Source organism: Mytilus trossulus, chromosome 1 (genome assembly GCF_036588685.1).
Source record: "Mytilus trossulus isolate FHL-02 chromosome 1, PNRI_Mtr1.1.1.hap1, whole genome shotgun sequence".
NCBI classification, from domain to species: domain Eukaryota; kingdom Metazoa; phylum Mollusca; class Bivalvia; order Mytilida; family Mytilidae; genus Mytilus; species Mytilus trossulus.
The window spans coordinates 73,396,610-73,412,466 of NC_086373.1; the positions used below are offsets into that span (position 1 = coordinate 73,396,610).

The 15,857-nt window shown below is 33.1% G+C and overlaps 1 protein-coding gene across 4 annotated transcripts in view; it reads left to right on the forward strand.

Moving 5' to 3' along the window:
- Positions 1-2,651: 2,651 nt before the first annotated feature.
- The window catches only part of LOC134684448 (uncharacterized), a 34,319-nt gene continuing 21,113 nt past the window's right edge, over positions 2,652-15,857 (forward strand). For 2 of the 4 annotated variants that reach the window (XM_063543735.1, XM_063543743.1), the window contains exons 1-4: positions 4,552-4,572; positions 7,212-7,241; positions 14,337-14,559; positions 14,976-15,133. In XM_063543735.1, coding sequence (XP_063399805.1) covers positions 4,567-4,572; positions 7,212-7,241; positions 14,337-14,559; positions 14,976-15,133 — 417 coding nt within the window. In that variant the 5' untranslated portion in view covers positions 4,552-4,566. Of the gene's footprint in view, positions 2,843-4,396; positions 4,573-7,211; positions 7,242-14,336; positions 14,560-14,975; positions 15,134-15,857 lie in introns of those variants that run through there. The other 2 variants (XM_063543758.1, XM_063543751.1) reach the window with 2 other exon arrangements.

Below are 15,857 nucleotides of genomic sequence, written 5' to 3' on the forward strand. Positions count from 1 at the left end.
GAAGACCTGTTGGTGACCTTCTGCTGTTGTTTTTTCTATGGTCGGGTTGTTGTCTCTTTGATACATTCCCAATTTCCATTCTCAATTTTACATAATATAGTCACGAGAAAGTACGGTTTATTAATTTACTTTCCATAACTTGGAATGTTTTTAAAATAGTACTCTACCACATTTAAATAAGTCACCATTTTTGGGGGATATAAGCGAAATATATTTGTTTTACTTATTATATTTATCTGAAAACCTTTTTTTCCAAAAACATAAAGTGTCTGTGGTAAAGTTGTAGGTATCCCACATTAAATTTTGTTCTATTTATATCGCTGTTGTTCTTTCATATTTTAAAAGAAATTTAAATGACTATGTAATGAATATTAAAGAGCTAGACTATGCGATGAAAAGTCAAAATTCTTACTTTATACTTGTTTGGCTTAATAAATATTTTAATCTGAGCGTCACTGATGAGTCTTATGTAGACGAAACGCAACGCACGTCTGGCGTACTAAATTATAATCCTGGTACCTTTGGTAACTTTTCTTTTTGTTGTGGAAAATTCCAATAGTGTGTATGTGAAATGATGATTAATAAGAGTATAAGAGTCGCTGTATAATTACCAATGCGACAACTATCCATAAACCAAACTAACAAAAAAATGTGAACAACAACATTGACAGTACTGTATGAAATTAATTCCGAGGAGGAACTGACCAAAATAACATGGTAAATAGAAGATAAGATTAACAACGGTACTGTTTACAATTGACAAAATAAGATTGATCAACATTCACCTAAATGAGAACTAGTGCCCCACTGAAAAGGTTAGTTACACAGTTCCTGTGCTACTTGTGACACCCGTTATGTATCTCTTAATAAGTAAAAGTCATAATAAAATATTTAGTTTTGGAACGCGCAGAACAGTTAGAACTGTGGTTTTTATATCTGTGATTTGGTATCATTGTTTAGTTTAAAATGAAGATGAAGATAAGTTGCTAGTGTAAAATTATTAATGAGAAAAAACAACCAACACCAAAAACTGTAAAGCACGAATTAGGAATGCTGCGATAATACAAAACAAGTTTACTCGTCAGGATCATATAAATTACCAAATACGTATAGATTATTACATGGCATTTTACATATCAGACCCTTTATCGGCCCAAGGCTATGATATCAGCCCAAGAGCCGCAGGCTAATATCATGAACGAGGGCCGATAAAGGGTCTGATTTGAAAAATGACATGGAATTATCTTTTTATCATATACTTCAGCAGAAGAAATACAGACAAGAACTATTAAAATTTAATTTTGTTTGTCTTAGCATTTTCAGATAATATTTACAGACAATCAAAAAAAAATCTTAACTTTTTATTGCATGCTATTACAAGCATATATTTATATGTTCACAACAATTATCATGTTCTTCATTAATACTGTCAACCCATTTATGTCTTTTAAAACAAGTTTAATTTAATTTATTTTTGCTCCTCAACCATTTTAGGAAAAGTCTTAGCACTTGCCGTTTTCCGCGTTCTGTTGACGTTTTCCAGAAATGTACGAAGTTGCATGTGATAAACGTCACGGACATTAACGGAAAGGCATGTGATAACATACCGGAAGCAGTCAATAAAGGTACCTTTATCAGTCCGCTATTGAAATTCCAAGGAATCTGGTCAATAAACCTAGTAATCCTTTCATAGCATTTTGATATTTTCAAATGTTATTGAACTGTAAAATTTTAGTAATATTTAATACAAGTATATGATAAAATACAGTAAAACACAACGTACCAATCACCGTCAACTGAATCCTTTGACAAATAGACAAACAAAAAAACAACAAGCAAACAAACAGGCATGATCAAGTTAATCAGATTTGATATACTTTTTTAAAAATTGTGTTTAACGTTCACACAGGAACTTCTTATCGGATGTTAACCATGTTTCGTAAAATAGAGTAAGCAATAACAAATCTCTGAAGTCATGCCCCCGTCCGAAAATCACTCACTTGTAAAAATGAACAATTGATGGGACAAAGATTCTATAGAAAGTCAGTTCTAAAATATGCTCGATACTACAGAAAACTAGTTTATGAAGCAACAGCAGTCTGTTAAAGACTGTCGTACAAAAAAACTTCAGAATAATCAGAAACACTATTCCTAACAAAAAGATTTTTTTTAAATCGGAAGGATGTGTGTGAGGCCAGTTAGATTTAAAAATCAGCTAATAATTCAATCCTTTGTTTTTATATGATGAAAGACCCATACACAGTTTAAATTTATGGTTTTTGAATGTCACAGTTCTATTAGCAACATTTCAATAGTCGGGGTTAGGGTGATAAATATAGTCTTATGAATTAACAAACTTGTCTCGTATATTATCTCTGATCATAGCTCTTAACAATTGTATTTCGTATATGATTATCTTAAAGGTCGGAATGAGTGAGATAGTTCTTAATTTGCGAAAGAAAAGGTTGAGAAACATTTATTTTTATCAACCTATATTTTACGAAGAAGATAATATTTGTTATAAGTGCAACATTACCACAATAGAAGTACATGTTACACTTCCCTATCTATATATACAAATCTTAAGGTTAAATCTGTATTATAATTATAAGCATTGTACATAACTTGAGAAAATACGAAATGGTTGACACATCGATTGTTACATATGTGATTTTGGTAAAACCGGTGTCTTTCTGTATTGATCTTCTATCCGCTGTCTGTGTATATATTCAAAAGATAAGTGATTTAACGAAAATGCAGATTATATAACAGTTTATAAGATAACATTGTTTACATTACTGGAGGTTGGTTATAAGTACAGTTGGAGTATATCAGTACGAAGGTAAGATGTTTGCGATAATTGGTTAGACAAGCGCGTGTCAGTAAAAAATTGTTAAATGAAATATTGCATTTTATTTTTTATATATAAAAAAGAAGATCTGGTATGATTGCCAAAGAGACAACTCTCCACAATAGACCAAAATGACACAGACATTAACAACTATAAATCACCGTACGGCCTTTAACAATAAACAAAGACCATACAGAATAGTCAGCTATAAAAGGCCCCGAATCTTTACTTTTATTGATTTTTTAAAGCATATTGGATCCTTGTCCGGATATACACCAGTGTACTTCATGAGACCAGAAGTCATCGGACGCCTCATAAATAAACTTCTGATAACTTGATAAGACAGGTTAAATACGGATAAAGCTTTGATAACTAGATGAGTATTAGTCCCCTGTTACGGAGATACCAGGTATTGTTTTAAAATGTTGACCTAAACTAAAGGGTTGGACCACTGCAAACTCAATGTTGGGTCTCGCCTGTCAAATTGCAGCCTGTTCTCTAGAGGATATTTATTGTTTCGCAGTATGTGGTTTTTCTAGCAAATGATTTTTCAATCGTTTTGTATCAATGAAAATGGCACAACATTTTATTCCGTTATATTTAACTCGCCGTTTGTATATTCAAGTGTGTGCTTATTCAAGTGACTATCGCATTTTTTTTTTAATTTCAAGCAGTATTAATGTGTTATTTTCTCCGCAAGAAGAATATCGGGTATGTTCAGATCGCTTATTCGCATGGACAGATGCTGTTGTTTGTTGATATCAGCTATATTTTGGGGTCATTGATTTTCAAAACGAATAGCAATGCAAGTACTATATAATGTACGCAATAACTTTCACGTTTCGTTGGAATCCTCAGTTGAAGTAATATGTTGTTTTAGTGGTACAAGTAATTTTCATCGGTCTCGATCCAGCCGATAGATTATGCATTATCTCTTTAATAACAAATTAATTCTTCTTTACACATTTATGTTACGGTTGATATATTTGTTTGTCATAAGAAAATATAAGATAATATTATATGTCAACTCTTGGAAAATTCAATTCTATTTGACAACAAATGACTATGGCCAAGTTTATACGGTCAAAGAAAACGTTGACCAAGTTAGCTTTGATAGTGATAACTGGGCTTTAAACGTATCAATACATGTGTTCTCTATTGTTGCGTTTCAACGTAATGGTAGCAAATTCCAATAGATATACAATTGTTAAACAATTTTCGAAATCTCATAAAAAGTTCCTAAAAGTCACTTTTCTCAGTAATATTTACAACATAAAATGTCTCGCCGTTTTCTCAGAAAAAAAACAGGTTAAAGTTGACACATGATCTAATAGTACAAGTATATTGATTCGAGAATTTAAAAAAAATACCGTTTTCGGACTGTCAGTACAAGTGTAGTCTTATAAAGGTTGACACTAAACGTATTATAATTGATGCGTGTAATTTCCATTGTTACTATACTGCCGTGGAAATTGAACTTTTTTTTAAAAGTAAAACAATTATCTCTGAATGTACCGTAATTAAGTTTTATTGTTTTCAATAGTACATGAATGTGATTTTTATTCAATTCGCTGCCAATGAATTATTTACATCCTTTATATGTTTCCCGATAAGATATGTAATAAGGTTTTGTTAGATGTTAAGCAGTGCGTAGAATTGCCCTACCTTAGGTTTAATCACTTTATACACCATTTTATAAATAACTTTTGAACAGTATGGAGGTAAGTTGGATTTTAAATTATGTGAAATGTAAATAAAATGATTGATTTAAAAACGGCGAAAGAATCATATCATGGATCGTCTCGTGTGGAAGGTCGTCTGCTTTAAGATCTTTGGAATTTGATAACGTGCACTGCTTTTGTGACACAGTTTTTCGAAAAATGCTATGATTGCAAATCTGCACTAATTATTAAAATATAAAATGTTCAGGAATTCCTTCTTTTAAGAAATTTGTCTATAGGCTATACTACAAGAACAAAACTTTTGAAATACTTTAAGCTAAGGAAATCTAATTCGCGAATTATTGAATATTTGAAATAAAAACTCAGTAAGAAATAAAATATTTTAATATCAAATCTTCAAAATGATATGCAATTTATATTTTTGATTAAAATATTTAAAACGGATTCTCGAACGAAATTAACATGCTGTGTAATGTATACTTATTTGACTGACATCTTCAAAAGTTTATGTTGTCGAAATAGATTTTTTAAAATATTGAAAGTATGTGTTTCCACCATACAAGAAACTTTAATTAAATCATTAAATCAAACGTGAAACATTACATACCTTGATTTAGTTGAAAAATACCAATCTAATACACAGGGAGATAATTTACGATAAGGACAATGATTTCAATAATAACGGTATACATTACAAAAGATGAATGGAATGTACCTGCCATTTATTGAAATACTAAATTGACCATAATACTTAAAATCACAGTTTACAGAATTGTGAAAAAAACGATGACCATTTACTGTCAGGGTAAACTCAATGATATTTTACTAACTTAAGAGTACATTTCTTTCTAACCAAAATTTTGTAAACGTTGTGTAGCGTTTTTTGTTGTTTTCTAAACGCTACAATAGTAGGAACAAATTTATCCTGTGTAAACTTTTAATAGTCGAATGAACAGAACGATATTCCATAAATAGCCTATTACTTAACGCAACAATCAAATGAACTAAAAAGTTATGTCCAAATTAAAAGCAAATGCATCAACTAGCACTTGTATAACTATTTCGCCTGTATTTGAAACTTTTTATATTTTTTTTAATCAAAATCAAGAAATCAACTATCATGAACTTATCCTAAGAGACTTAGTTGCAATATGATGCAACCTGGTATACCAAAAGTCATATAGGTATCATTTTTCTTTAAACACGTTATTTAAATAAAAAGTCAAAATGTGAAAGTAATCCTAGACAAAATATCCGGTATCTTTTTTTATGACCCGTGACTTGGATGTTTTATAACTAGGTAACATTTCATTGTAAAGTACATATGGTTGTAGATTTTATGATGTGAAGTTTAATACGTATTTTGGGATATTTTTTTTAGCTACGAGGCAATCGGTAAATTTAGTTGTATGATAAAAAGGGTTGTACTAGATTGATTACTGATACAAAATGACATGCATGTTCATTTATTTATCTTGTCAAAATAAATGAAAATAAAAGTAGATGTAACCACCATCGCTTATTTACTGATACTTGCAATTTAAGAACAGTTTTAAAAAATACAGGTTGGTTGTACAAATTGTATAAGTTAATTTCGATTCGAAGAACATATCAAAATTTTCATATTCAACATATAGAAGAAAGGGAACACGACAACAGTTTGAAGGAATTGGAAGGCTCTACACTTGAAAATTAAAAAAAAAATCTTTCGGCTCAACCGTGAATATTTCGAGTCAAATTCTTTTCGCTCGGAGAAACACGAGCTTATATATCCATTCCTTGTTTGCAGTTGCATTGGAACATTCATGTCATGAACTATAACCAAAGATGCAAGACAAAACACTTACGTTAATGTACCATCAACTTCTAGATGTTGCCAAGATGATTACTTTGCTGGCTATAAGTTTCAATCGATTATCGCAGTTGGCTTTTTAAAGTTTTATAATTGTGCTCGTGTGATCACTTGAGTTTTTTTTTTTGGCTTCCTAAAATTGTTAAAAAAAAGTTCTTTAACAAAGTCTATTTATTTCAATGTAATTTGAACTGAAAACAGTGCAATCTAAATATTTCACTTACATGTATAGTCAGCTCAAGTGTAATGAACGGCTTGTTGAAATGTTTTTGGTTGCAACTTCGAAACCATGAACTGAATCTTTGAATCCATGACCCCTTCTTTGGACCATAACCCCTTCTTTGAACAATGACCTCAATATTTAAACCGTGACCTCATTCTTAGAAACCATGACCTCATGTATCTTGATTGGGTGCTTTGTTGGTGATTTTTACCTTTTATTTACACCAATTTATGAAACATCCCTTGAAGAATTTAGCGCTTCCGAAGAATTTTTCTGGATTAACCTTCAGCCGAACGTTCAACCTTGACATTTGAAAGCCAATGATAAATACTTGCATTGTTGGTGTAATGACTTGCAATGCATAAGTTAGATCTCATATCAGTTTTGAAATAGCTACATAATGTTTAACATATGTGACAATATCTTTACGTAATCCAGAAAGGGACTTTCTTTACTAAGTCCGTGCGTAATCATTGTCTGTCGCTACGGAAAATCTTGCGTATATCGATTTTTGTCTCACCCCTTTATTCTATTTTCGTGTTTAATCTTTTCAAACACAGAAGTTACTTGTCTTTTGTAATAAATTATCACAAATATGAACAGGTTATTAAAGACTATAGTGAAAGCAAAGAGGTGAGTACAGAAAAGCACTCTATATATATATATATATATATCAACGAGTCTAATATATATATATAAATTAAAGTCTACTGGTATAACTATATAGCACTGTACCACACATATATTTATAGTACTTTTTACTAGCTTTCAGCAATAGTGATCAATTCATATTGATTGTGGAGCTGCTATTTAAAATGCATGTTCTTTCTAAGATAATTGTATGTTTTATATACGTTATTTCAGACAAACTAAACTTATTTCTTTGATCCGTGTAGACATCCGACTTACACGGTCATCATTACGCCTTACACCACACACCGTTTCAATGGTACCATACACCATGTTTAAACATTCCACTTACACGATCACCACTACGCCTTACACCACATATCTTCTCAATAGTACCATACACCATGTGTAAACATTCCACTTACACGATCACCACTACGCCTTACACCACATATCTTCTCAATAGTACCATACACCATGTTTAAACATTCCACTTACACGATCACCACTACGCCTTACACCACATATCTTCTCAATAGTACCATACACCATGTGTAAACATCCCACTTACACGATCACTATTACGCCTTACACCATATACCTTCTCAATAGTACCATACACCATGTGTAAACATCCTACTCACACGATCACCATAACGCCTTACACCACATACCTTCTCAATGGTACCATACACCGTGTATGAACATCCCACTTACACGATCACCATTACGCCTTACACCATATACTTTCTCAATGGTACCATACATCATGTGTGAACATCCCACTTACACGATCACCATTACGCCTTACACCATATACCTTCTCAATGGTACCATACACCATGTGTAAACACCCTACTTACACGATCACCATTACGCCTTACACCATATACCTTCTCAATGGTACCATACACCATGTGTAAACATCCCACTTACACGATCACCATTACGCCTTATACCATATACCTTCTCCATGGTACCATACACCATGTGTAAACACCCTACTTACACGATCAACATTACGCCTTAAACCATATACCTTCTCAATGGTACCATACACCATGTGTGAACATCCCACTTACACGATCACTATTACGCCGTACACCATATACCTTCTCAATGGTACCATACACCATGTGTAAACATCCCACTTACACGATCAACATTACGCCTTACACCATATACCTTCTCAATGGTACCATACACCATGTGTCAACATCCCACTTACACGATCACCATTACGCCTTATACCATATACCTTCTCCATGGTACCATACACCATGTGTAAACACCCTACTTACACGATCAACATTACGCCTTAAACCATATACCTTCTCAATGGTACCATACACCATGTGTAAACATTCCACTTACACGATCAACATTACGCCTTACACCACATACCTTCTCCATGATACCATACACCATGTGTTAACATCCCACTTACACGATCAACATTACGCCTTACACCACATACCTTCTCAATGGTACCATACACCATGTGTCAACATCCCACTTACACGATCACCATTACGCCTTATACCATATACCTTCTCCATGGTACCATACACCATGTGTAAACACCCTACTTACACGATCAACATTACGCCTTAAACCATATACCTTCTCAATGGTACCATACACCATGTGTAAACATTCCACTTACACGATCACCATAACGCCTTACACCACATACCTTCTCAATGGTACCATACACCATGTGTGATCATCCCACTTACACGATCACCATTACGCCTTACACCACATACCTTCTCCATGGTACCATACACCATGTGTGAACATCCCAATTACACGATCACCATTACGCCTTACACCATATACCTTCTCAATGGTACCATACACCATGTGTAAACATCCCACTTACACGATCAACATTACGCCTTACACCATATACCTTCTCAATGGTACCATACACTATGTGTAAACATTCCACTTACACGATCAACATTACGCCTTACACCACATACCTTCTCAATGGTACCATACACTATGTGTAAACATCCTACTTACACGATCACCATTACGCCTTACACCATATACCTTCTCAATGGTACCATACACTATGTGTAAACATTCCACTTACACGATCACCATAACGCCTTACACCACATACCTTCTCAATGGTACCATACACCATGTGTGATCATCCCACTTACACGATCACCATTACGCCTTACACCACATACCTTCTCCATGGTACCATACACCATGTGTGAACATCCCACTTACACGATCACCATTACGCCTTACACCATATACCTTCTCAATGGTACCATACACTATGTGTAAACATCCTACTCACAAGATCACCATTACGCCTTACACCATATACCTTCTCCATGGTACCATACACCATGTGTAAACACCCTACTTACACGATCAACATTACGCCTTAAACCATATACCTTCTCAATGGTACCATACACCATGTGTGAACATCCCACTTACACGATCACTATTACGCCTTACACCATATACCTTCTCAATGGTACCATACACCATGTGTAAACATCCCACTTACACGATCAACATTACGCCTTACACCATATACCTTCTCAATGGTACCATACACTATGTGTAAACATCCTACTCACACGATCACCATTACGCCTTACACCATATACCTTCTCAATGGTACCATACAACATGTGTAAACATCCCACTTACACGATCACCATTACGCCTTACACCACATACCTTCTCAATGGTACCATACACTATGTGTAAACATCCTACTCACACGATCACCATTACGCCTTACACCATATACATTTTCAATGGTACCATACACCATGTGTAAACATCCCACTTACACGATCACCATTACGCCTTACACCACATACCTTCTCAGTGGTACCATACACCATGTGTAAACATTTCACTTTCACGATCACCATAACGCCTTACACCACATACCTTCTCCATGGTACCATACACCATGTGTGAACATCCCACTTACACGATCACCATTACGCCTTATACCACATACCTTTTCAATTGTACCATACACTATGTGTAAACATCCTACTCACACGATCACCATTACGCCTTACACCATATACCTTCTCAATGGTACCATACACCATGTGTAAACATTCCACTTACACGATCAACATTACGCCTTATACCACATACCTTCTCCATGGTACCATACACCATGTGTAAACATCCCACTTACACGATCACCATTACGCCTTACACCACATACCTTCTCAATGGTACCATACACTATGTGTAAACATCCTACTTACACGATCACCATTACGCCTTACACCATATACCTTCTCAATGGTACCATACACCATGTGTCAACATCCCACTTACACGATCACCATTACGCCTTACACCACATACCTTCTCAATGGTACCATACACTATGTGTAAACATTCCACTTACACGATCAACATTACGCCTTATACCATATACCTTCTCCATGATACCATACACTATGTGTAAACATCCTACTTACACGATCACCATTACGCCTTACACCACATACCTTCTCCATGGTACCATACACCTTGTGTAAACATCCTACTCACACGATCACCATTACGCCTCACACCACATACCTTCTGCATAACACCATACACAATACCTCTTTCTCACAATAAATCATCCACTATTCAAAATTACCCATAACATCATTTATTTACACAATTTATTTTTTTTAACATACATGAAAACAACTGACAAATATCATATACGTGTATCGTTCATAATGGCACAGGAAACACAATTTTCACCTATCTTTCATTTCACCATTCGGTTTGGGTTTCTTTTGAACCATGATACAAAAAGCTATTGTGTTTGTGATCTTGGATATTATGGTAAAATGAATGAGGACCAGATTCTTTTAGACTATTAAGTTTGTATCAGGATTGTCTTGCAATCAGTATGTCAGTACCCACATCAGTTTGGTTATAATGTTTTATATATATGGTATTTTAAACGTTTGCTGTTGGGTGGCTCTATTACGGCAATTTATAACTGAACCATGAAATGGGTTAAAAAAAAATCCAAAGATACTTTCAAGGTCATATACTACCATACAACTCTTTAGATTGCTTTTAAGTGGTATTTAAATTAGCATACAAACATGATGGTGTTGGGATAAGTTCAATGTTCATAAATGTAGTTTACAAACTTTAAGAAACAATTAACCTATGCTCTGTTATTATCAATCCTGGGGTCGTTTTCTCAGAAATTTGTGTAGATCACTAATAAGAATTGTTGATCCTACTATAACACAAATATACTATAAATAAAAAGAGACGAGCGTATACATCGCTGACACATGTAGATCATCATACGATCTTTAACAATAGATAGTCAAGGTTTTGCGAGTCTAAACAAGTTGAGAATAAAGATATCGTAAGGTTCGACATTGCAGCTTTTATCTGGTTCATTTTTTTTTCATTTATATTTTTGTGACCTTTCGTTTCCATTTTAATGTATAATTACTTATTTAATACCTAAACTAACAAACAAAATGATTGGTTTTAGGTGTATGCAAGTATCAGATACATTCAATAGTCTGAGTAAAAATCTTTTAATAAGGCAAAAGACATTTTTGAACATGAGCACACAAGCTTCATGAATATGAAGGCATGGTCGTTAATTTTGTATTTATCAACTATATATATAAATATAAGCTTGTCATTCATTTAGATAGATGAACACTTAAGCCAGTTGAAGTCAGTATTGTTTCGTTATTTTACGTGACATTTTCCACATCTTTAGAGTTACTTTATTTATCTTGTAGAAGAAATATTTCTATTGGGACTCCTGAAATGTCGTTTTCTATTGGTTAGAAATGTTTCAAGCAAAGCAATTAAAAAACATCATGGATTCCAAAGACTTAGATAATTTTAGACAGAATTAAAACTTCGTTTTTACAATATACAAAAAAGTACTCGGAGTTAAATTGACCCAACATACTTCTAAATGATTTTTGTAGAAATAAACCCAGATGTCAAAACATACAACTGATAAATTCGGTCCTAAAATAAAATATTTTCTTTATGACCATCATCGACGATCGTATCCTATTTCCTAAGGTTATTTACCGCTTGACGATTTTCCGACTGTTTGAACATCGCTGAAATTTATTAAAAACAAAATAACACATTGAATAAATAATGAGGAAACCGTCCCACAAAAATTTATTGTTTGTTTTCGTCTTACATACAAATATTATAACAATAGTTAGATGCAGGTCGCATTGCTTCGTTGAATTTTTCTATATGATATATCAGAATTTCGTTTCAAAACTGCCGAGAATTGTATTTTAAATTGTTTCAAAACGAAACCAAAGCATGCCAAAAAATAATTGGATACGAGAAACATTATAACACAGACTTTAATACCATATTTCAAATTGAAATATTTCCATGACTTAATAAACATTTAATATGTTTTAACAATGAAGAAAATTGTGCACACACTCTTGAGTAGGCACGATGACAGCTTTTCCTTTTATAACAATTGCGTATTTGATTATATAACTTATATAATTATTACTGCTCTCCCTTATGACGGCTAGACAGAAACGAATGAATACTTTGATTCACAAGTTGTTTAAGCAAGTTGTCGTACACAATGCACATTTTGTAAAGAATTTGAAAAAGAAATATACAAGCATCATGTAATTTAATGTTTCAAGGCAAGATGCTCTGCATGGTAGACTTATAAACATTTCATTTTGACGATATTCAACAGCACAATGAAGAAATCATTAATTGCTCCATCATAAAACTCAGTAACACTATTGGTTTTATGTAAAAGCTACACGTATGATTATTATATAACTGTTCAAAACATGTCTATGTAAACAAACATACATAGGTATGAAATAAATTTAAGAAAATCATTTTTAACATTTATTTAAAGGTTTCCAGACTTGAGATACAATAATTGTTATGTTAGTTAATACTATTCTATGGAACATTGGTGTATTTGCTCATTATCATTGAAAAATCACTGATTTTAAGATAATTGTGTCGACTAATAATACCGAACAGTGTCAAGATAGTAATAAACAATAGTTGATAGACAGCTAAATGATCCCCTTATAAATTAAACTGCATATCTTAAGAAAAAGAATAACAAAGGCCAGCAAAAATGTACCGCATTCGTGGAAAAGGTACAATTAACTGTTAAATTGAAAAGTTAATTCAATTTGTTTATTCTAAAGTTCTTATACAGATTGTTGATTTGTCGATTAGCCAAATAAATTACACAATTTACTTACCTTTTGTAGTAAAAGGTAAAAGGTAACAGACAAAAAGTTAAATATGCAGTACATTTAAGAATTGAATGCTTCTTTTTGTAAATTTATTGGGGTGTAAAAGCGTTGACCGAGGTACATTTTGTGTGAAGCGCGGAAGCGATTCATTCTAAAAATGTACGCACGGTCAACGCTTTTACAACCCTATAAAGTTACGAAAAGAAGCATTCAATACTTATAATTACGTTTTTTAGCTAGGATTATAAAAACCCGATTTTCATTTAATTTTTTTAATTCACCTGTGTACTTTATTGTGGGACCTCGTGTCATCATGAATGAAATGTTATTGTCTCATGCTTACGGAATAACATGTGATGTGCAATTAGCCAATCAGAATAACGTATTATAATGAAACATACATCTAATGTAATTATATGTATATATAGTATCAATATTCGGACGTTATCGTTTTCGGTCATTACTGTCCGATATTTAGTGTCTTCTAGTTCATGTAACGTTTTCAAGTAAATACATTTAAAGAAAATTACTGTTGATTAAACAGTTGTATTTCATATTCTGTAACATGTACTTCAAATGTATTATTAGCACAGAAATATAATGCTGCTATGCTGCACAGGGTTTTGTTATAATTTGCCGGGTTTACTATCCATATGAACCCCGAAAAAATGGGGTTCGTATGGATAGTAAATCCGTCAAATTGTAACAAACTCCTGTATATATATATATATAGTCGTAGTCGAACGTCGCGCAGTCGAAACCCACTTATAACTATAACAGTTTTATCCTAAGCGTTTTCGTTTTAAACCTTTTTCTTTAATAAATTTAGGTAGCAGGACAGGGATCATTCACAGGCTACATATATAAAGTGTGGCACAACCTGATGGGCAACTATTTCACTCGACAACCAGAAGCAAAAAGTCCACAAGATAAATGTAATGATGCCCGCTCAAAGATAGCACAAGCCAGAGAAAAATATCTTAAAAAGTTATTAAAAGAGGAGAAAATTTCTAACGGTGTTGCTGGAGATGAATTGGATGGCAAACCAAAGGGTAGGTATTGCATAATTTTTATGAATAAATGTATTGTTTCTAAAATAATCAGATTGTAATGGCAAACGGAGTATCAAAAACGAAAAAGAAAATCTGTTCATGTTTATCTACTTTTAGTGGCTAATTGTAAGTCACTGAATGAATTATTTCTTTAAAAATCCATTGTATTCCTCTAGTTTGTTAATTCACAATAGATACGAGAGTACAAAATAGTGGCCCTTTTCGCTCCTTTTATTGTCCACTTATTAATTGAGGCTTATATTTTTGTGTCTCTTTAACAAGTACCAGAGATGGGTTTGTACGTCTATGCATAATATTTTCATAACATTGAATCTTGGCAGGCACTGTCGTTTTCAAAAGGGATTTTGCATTCATAGATTATATTAATGGGCATCTTTACTTTATCCATATTTTAGTACCTAGAAAGAAACCTTTGAAGTCAATGCCATCCATTCTGAATGATATTGAAGTCCAGGCGATGAAGATAAATCCCAAAGAGTATGATTATCCGTTTGAGAATCTGGTATTTGAGGGAGGTGGCAACAAAGGATTGGCCTATTGTGGAGCGGTTAAGGTAAACACATGTATATGGTATATGGAAAACAATCAAAACGATTGGAGATTCTTTACAGCTTCAAGCAAACATTGATGAAATTTCATACTACATGATACAAACAATAAAAAGACTTGTTCAGTCATAGTACAATATCGGCCCGGAAAATTCATTTATTTTTATTCGACCGCGAATTGGTTACTACAATGATGTTCAAGGGGACAATTTCATAGTATCGTTAATTTCTTACATTTTTTTCTTTACGCATCATTTCTAATGTAACTTAAGTTTTATTTGGATACAATATTGTCCGATCAAAGTCTGTGTGATAACAATCATACCACTTAAATTTTTTAGAAGAGATTGGTTTAAAAAATTTAAGATTTTGGAAAAAAAGTGTGTGTTGTTTAAACGATATCTTATATCACAATTGCAATTGTGGTGTATATTGTCGTCGTTTCAGGACAAAGAAAGTGATATCATATTTTGTATCCTCACTTATTTAGCCAATTGAAATAGCTTTCGGTTAAATTTTATTCAAATTCACATTCGATTTGCATTAAAGATTATACTTACACATGTTAAACGGTCTCATTTGGTGTATACCCCGCATCTCCTGTGTACATAATTATACTTTAAAAGAGCATTTATGTCATTTATGTAGGCGAACGCCAACTTATATATCTTCATTATTAGAAATCAATGATCTACAGATAAAGAAAAAGGAATGTTAACTTGATCCAAA